Source organism: Polistes dominula, unplaced genomic scaffold, assembly GCF_049000335.1.
Source record: "Polistes dominula isolate Pdom_NZ unplaced genomic scaffold, Pdom_raw_medaka contig_12, whole genome shotgun sequence".
Classification (NCBI taxonomy): domain Eukaryota; kingdom Metazoa; phylum Arthropoda; class Insecta; order Hymenoptera; family Vespidae; genus Polistes; species Polistes dominula.
In genome coordinates, this window is record NW_028301116.1 from 3,201,485 (window position 1) to 3,208,540 (window position 7,056).

The 7,056-nt window shown below is 29.9% G+C and overlaps 1 protein-coding gene across 2 annotated transcripts; it reads left to right on the forward strand.

Moving 5' to 3' along the window:
- The first annotated feature begins 1,669 nt into the window (after nucleotides 1-1,669).
- On the forward strand, nucleotides 1,670-5,772 carry Atac3 (Ada2a-containing complex component 3). 2 transcript variants are annotated; one of them, XM_015321521.2, is made up of 8 exons: nucleotides 1,670-2,005; nucleotides 2,409-2,511; nucleotides 2,701-2,859; nucleotides 2,951-3,148; nucleotides 3,233-3,578; nucleotides 3,626-3,907; nucleotides 4,003-4,274; nucleotides 4,350-5,772. In XM_015321521.2, the coding sequence occupies exons 2-8, from the start codon at nucleotides 2,449-2,451 to the stop codon at nucleotides 4,605-4,607; spliced, it is 1,578 nt and encodes a 525-aa protein (XP_015177007.2). In that variant the 5' UTR covers nucleotides 1,670-2,005; nucleotides 2,409-2,448; the 3' UTR covers nucleotides 4,608-5,772. The 2 variants fall into 2 exon arrangements, with proteins under 2 accessions (XP_015177007.2, XP_015177015.2); XM_015321529.2 differs by lacking the exon at nucleotides 1,670-2,005 and having other exon boundaries at nucleotides 2,012-2,511.
- The last annotated feature ends 1,284 nt before the right edge of the window (nucleotides 5,773-7,056 follow it).

Below are 7,056 nucleotides of genomic sequence, written 5' to 3' on the forward strand. Positions count from 1 at the left end.
ATTCTACTGTAAATTAAATTTTTTTCAATAGTTACTTTATTTCTTTTTCTTTTCTTTAATTATTTTTTGTTTCTTTTTGTAATATTAATGAATCGTTTATGTTGGTTAAACCGTTCGCCAATAAAATCCTTCTAGCCGATATTTCCGTGAAATTTGTTTAATTCAACCGTGAGCCAGAGTCCACGATATTATCAATTGCGATAACGAGCCACCAACAGTAATCCATACGTATACCAACCGGTTCTCTCTTTCTCTCTCTGTCTCTCTCTCTCTCTCTCTCTCTCTCTTTCTCTTACTCTTTCTCTCTACATGCCCATCTGTTTCTCACATATTATGTACACACATACCAGAGTTATTCGCGTATGTATACGTAGGCATGGAGATTCATTGTGTTGCACCTTGATACTCCGTTATCTCCACGATTCTGGGTCAACTACAAAGAAAGAGAATGGATACGAATATAGTATTATATATATATATATATATATATGTGTAAAAGAGAAAAAGAAAGAGAAGGAATAAGGGATATAAAAGAGACAGAGAACAAATGGAGAAAGAGAGAAGGAAAAAGAACAAACATAAGAAAGAAAGAAACGAGAGAGATTTAGAGACAATAGTAGCTAGACGGAGAAAGTGAGAAGGATGAAAAACAATGATGTATGAGTATATATATATGATATGTCCTGTAGGATGAAGAAAGATAGCAAATGAGAAAAAATATAAAAATTTCTAGTATTTTCAAACATATATACATACAACAAGTTAACCGAAGTAAAATATAAATGTAATAGGAATATTCGATCGTATACAATTAATATATTGTTATATTACCAAACAATTAATGAACAACAATTTTCATCCTCAATTGCATTATCGTACAAAAATAAAAAAGGAAAAAACATTAAAACTATTAAATCGACTCAACAATTTGTAGGAAGAATCCTCGACTATTTTCATTTGTAGGTTACAATCGTTTCAAATTTGCCACGCTTTAACCATCGACCATCTTGATCGTAAGTCGGTAATTTTTTATGCAAAAAAATTTTACCTGCTAATTTGAATTATTCTTCAATTCTTACAGATATAAATATAAATAATGAGTCACCATGAATGTTTAAAAATAATCAGATATTATAATGAACATGAATTTGTATAATGAAGCCGTAATACATACCAACCAATCATATGCGTGAGTTTAAAATGTCGACCAATCGCAAACAATATTTCTCATCATATTTATTATACATTCTTAGATACGTTGTCAGTGAGCCACGATAGTCACATGGTGGTATTGGCGCTAAAACGAATTAATTTACTTATTCTATTGATTTTACAGATAAAAAGAATTTCTTTTTTTTAAATAACAAAAATAATATCCTCCAAATCATATTTATTTATGATTATAATGCATGGTTTTTTTAAATACATATTTCAAGAATAAAATATAGTTATCATTTATTAAGAATATAAAATACTTATAATAAAGAATTATTATATTTCTTAATTATATTTCTATATATACTAATTTCTCATTGACATAATAATACAATAATACAAATAACCAAAACGAAATATTAAATAAAAGTTCCAAAAGTATTAATTGATGAACTAACCTAAACATACATCATAAACCTAGCCTTTATTAAGAATAAATAATTTCCACGTGCACCACTATGCGGCGCTACGAAGCATTATTATTGTTATTGAACATATTTTCTGTTTAGAATTTTTACTTTGTTGTAATAGATAAGTTTTATAAAACAAAATATTCATGTATTATTGTAATCCATTGATTTTAAAGCATATCCTTTAGTTCGTACTCGAGGGTCACTGGAATATTGGATAAATTATATCAGGAATGGCGCCAATGCGACGCCATTTTTATAAAACTTTAGCCAGTCCATAAATCGAGAAGGCTGTGAAGAGGAAGAATTCTGATAAAGGTTACGTGGACGAGAGAAACTTGTACGAAAAACCAGCAAAACGAGTGAATAATGTGCTGGTCGTAAGTATAATTTTGTTCCGTGCTATCGCGAATCGATTTGGATAGTTTTTGGTCATGAAATGCAGGGCCTATGACATGGGACTTCCGTTTAATGAACAGGAACAGGAAGTTCTCTCTCTCCTCGCGAACTGAGATGGCAAATTAAAAACATCCTGTATCGAAGGAAATTTCGAAAAATAAGCGTGCGATGCTTTTGTGATTTAGAAAAGGAATAAAGTGATCGGGATAGCGGGTTTCTTTCGAATTAAGTTTTGTTTTTATTTTTACGACCTACTTTTAATTTCGGTGCTTCAAGGTCGAAGTACAATGACTGATACTTGGAAAATGGAACATTCAAAGCAGACACTATTAATTTGGAAAAATTGGTGGCATTCTTTAAATATTATGGAAAATTTGATTTTAGTGTGCATCAGAGAGAAGGGGATTGAATTCGGTATACAAACATGCAAGCGGAAAATATCTGTGTCAATGATATTGAAGGACTGGACGAAGACACTCTCATACCGGTAAGATTACTTTTCATGTTAGTTGCACTTATAATTGGAGAACTTAAACAATTTATAAATATAAACTAGTTGTCATCCAAATAATGATCTTATCGAATACAATAAGAGAATCTAAAGTATATAAGTTTGATGTCAAATTTATGCAAGAAAATCAGTGGTTATGAAAGTCTGTGACTAATATTCTGTTAGGTTGAGATTTTATCATGTGATGTCTCTCAACGTTCTCGATCTCAAGAGGCCTCGTCGATAGTTGAATTAGGAAAACAATTGTTACATAGTGCAAAACATGGAGACACGGATAGCGTCCGTGAACTTATGTGTAAGGGAGCACCTTTTACAACGGACTGTGTATGTATATCTTTTTATAATATAGTATTTTTCATTTATTGTATATAAAAAGAAAAAGAATACATTATTATTATGAATTTTGTTTTTTTAGCTTGGAACAAGTGCTTTACATTTCGCATCAAAATATAATCACATAGAAACCGCTGAAGTTTTACTCAGGGCAGGAATATCCCGAGATGCAAGAACCAAGGTGGACAGAACGCCACTTCATTTGGCCGCTTATGAAGGTCATCATCAAATGGCACACTTACTGTTAAAATATGGAGCTGATGTTGATAGTAGAGACATGGTAAAAAAGAAAAATCACAAATAAACAAAATAAATACAATTCTTTCAAATAAAAATAATTGAATGTAATTAATAATGTCTTTAGCTTAAAATGACTCCTTTACACTGGGCAGTTCAAAAAGAACATATAGAATGTATGAATATTTTGTTGGAATATGGTGCGGATAAAAATGCAAATAGTAAATTCGATAAAACTCCAATGAGCTTAGCTTTGGAGCTTGGCAAATCTTACTTGATAGAAATACTTCAGCAAGAACGAGAAATCATTGGAATACAAACCCAAGAACAACATCAAGCTAGTTCGGCGGAATTAGAATTAGCAACTCACAATTTAATCCAATTAGAAGCAGAAGAAGAAGCAGCTAATGAAGAACAACAAAAACTAGAGCTTTTGCAGCAGCAATCACAGCCAAAACGTAAAAGTGCTCAAGGTAAGTAATAAATTAAGAACTATTCTTATTACCTTTTTTTAATGAAGATCATTCAATTCGAGGTAATAAAAAAACAAGAATGATTCTTCAACAAATTCATGTATCACCATCTACTGAAATGGAAACTGAAAAAGAAATGAAGAATGCGGATGATATTAATACGAATAATATCAATATTAATAAAAAACGTAAAGATTTAACAACATTGAGTGGTGTCAAAAATCAATTCAGGTTATTAGAAGCACATGGAATTACAATGATTCCAATGGATGATGATGCATCCATAGTAGAGAATGCAATGGAAAGTGGAAGAACTGTTGTTCTTACAGGTATGTTTTTAATTAAATAGAAATATTTCATCAAAAGGGATAAAATATTAATCCTTATAATATAAAAATCAATCGAAATTGTTTCTTATTCTTAGAAGCTGGTAAGCTTGCCTTAAATTTAACCAGAGGTACTCCGTTAAGTATGAAACGACTTCAAGTATCTCCAAGAAAAGGAAATGCAAGAAAAGTTATAGCTATAAGAGCAGATCAAATTTTAAATCAAAGCACACCTAGCCTTACATCCCGTGGTCCGAATATATTAAAAAGATCTTCTGTAGATAACAAAGGTGGAAAATTATTCATCTCCTCTCTTTCAACAGCTATGACGGTTCCAACGATAACGCAATCACACTATACAACTTCAGAGGTATATAAATTAATATCTTATGTGTATGGTGTGCTTATGAATTCAAATACATATTTAAACTTATTTGATTTATAGAACAAAATAGTCACTTCACCTTCCAAGATAACAGAACCAATAATTTTACAATTGAATGATGATATTGAAGAAGTTATAGAAGAAGATACTGTGGATAATAACGAGCCAGAAATGGATATAGCAGTGCTCAATAGACAGTTAGCAGAAGCCCGAAGGCAAGCCGCTGAATATCGCAAGCAATTACAAAAGAAAGAAGAAGAAGCGGAAATATATAAACAACAACTTAAAAACATCACATCTCAAAGAAAATTAAAATAATTTTAAATAAATCAATTTTCTTAACATATGGTTTCATCTTACAGTAAGCGCAAGTAATTTTTTTTCTTTTATTGCAAAATCTTAATCGATAAAGTTTATAGTATTGCTCAATTTGTTCATATTTGAACTTATATAAATAACTGATAACTTTGCAAATCATACTATGTACTCACATATTATCTCTTATATATCATCAATTCATAACTCTGACGCATAAACCAATATTAATTTAATAAATGCATACTTTTGAAAGGTGCATTTACAGTAATAAATGAAAATAATTGATGACAAAAGGAATATGGTTAAAAATATTAACATAGGAGTGCTTTCTACATTATGTCTCCTAATTGTAATTTTAAAATCTTAATCTTTTAAATATAACAAAAATATCAATTTACAATATTTTCCTATATATTTGCCTTAGCATATAAAATACAAGAAAAACTATTTATTTATTCCTTTTCTATGTATACAATAATAATCATTTATGAATAGCATTTTTTAATATATATAAAAATACAGATATATTTATAAATATATTGGTATAAATGAATTGGATGTAAATTATAGTTTAATATGATAGATAAAAATCAGGCAGATGTACAGCAGGGTAATTGTAAATTCGTTAAAGATAACTGCATAAAAGATGTTTTTTTAGATTTGTACCATTTTACATTAAGAGTACAAAATGTAGAAGGCAAATGGTTCAAGATTTTTCATGAGTGTAACATAAGACAAGTAAATAAATTCATATTAACAAAGATATCATTTTACATACTACATTAATGTAATAAAGATAGTTGCATTCCAAATACTTTCACAACAACATTCATATATTTGTATTAAAAGTGAACATCGTTTATTGTTATAAAAATGTAAAAAAGAGAAAATTTTGGATATTTAAACAGAAGGATTGGTGCTAATGTAAACAAAATGAGTTTTTAGGACATTAGATGTCTTTATCAAATTCTATTACGAAATAGAATATTTTACTCAGGTATACATATATTATAAAAGCAAGGAAAACACCAAATATCGACGTAATAAAGCATCGTGGAATGCAACAAATTACACAGTTATAAGAAATATATCAATTTTTTCAAATAACATATATTGTAAATATATGAATTTATACGCATAAATCAATAAAAATTGTTATTTACGACTGGTTTATCCTTATTAAAAGAAAATTAAAAAACAAGAGTACAACTTCTTAAATCGAAAAAAAAAAGAATAAAAACAAATCATTCACAAATATTCATTTCCATGTAAAATTGAAATTTTTAAATTTAAATTTTCCCAATGGCAGGCAGCACTGTACTATTGGTGGCTTTTAAATGTGAATGAATAAGTCCACCCCTACTTTAAAAGTTGAATAATTAATTAAAACGTTCATTGATATTTTTGAAATATTCATTATTAAATAAAATAGAAAGAAATTTGTATGCGATAAGAAAATGCGCAATTGTTTTTCATTCTCAATGTATAATTTTTCTTTCTCTCCCTCTCTTACTCTCTCTGTTATCGAGTATTCCTTAATGACACATATATAGACAAAACAGCATGCGTAGTAGCGATCGATCGGCGTAGTAGCACAATCTCTGAGCGCTACGGGATGTCCAAGTGTTCGTAAAGCCTTGTCGCTCGATACAGCAGCGCCATACTTGTCGAGCGAATACTTTTCTAAAAAGGACATGTAAATAGTATATTTCATATTCTGCGTAATATTACTAAGAATAATCATTTTAAATATAATATATATAATAATATTTGAAATCAAGATTTTTCTATCGAAAAAAAAAACAAATGTGAAAAAACTTTTAATTTAACTGAAACGACTTTATAGTTTCATAATCTTCCACCAATCGATCCGGAATCGTGCGCTGGCAACACCTTTCCCTCTTCCTCTACATTGAAAAAAGCCGACCGCCACTCGACGCCACCCCCTCCAGAACTTATATCCAACTAACAATAAGCAGAGACTACGTCATTGAAATGAGGCGTCGTTACTAGAGAGCCTTGAAAATTTCCTATACTTAATATCACACTTACTTTTCTACCGCAAGTGTAATTTTTCGCACCCATCTTTATTTCTTTCTCTCTCTCTCTCTCAATATCCTTTTTATCTAATTTTTCATATTTCTTTTTTTATCCATGAAAATAGCTAAACATATCCAATCATTTAATCTTTCGATGACGCTTGAAAAAAGTGAGAGAGAGAATGAGATGAATAGAGAGGATGAGGAATGGGAAGGAGAGAGAAAGAGAGAGAGAAAAAAAGAGAATAGATAGACAGAGGTATATATGCGGCATAAGAGAAAAAAGGGCGTAACGCGTCCGTCCATACAATAAGAAGGTTACATACATACAAACATATATATTCATATATATGTATTACATAGTAGCAGTAGTGGGGCAAGGGGATGGATGGTACTGCCTATCGTAAAAC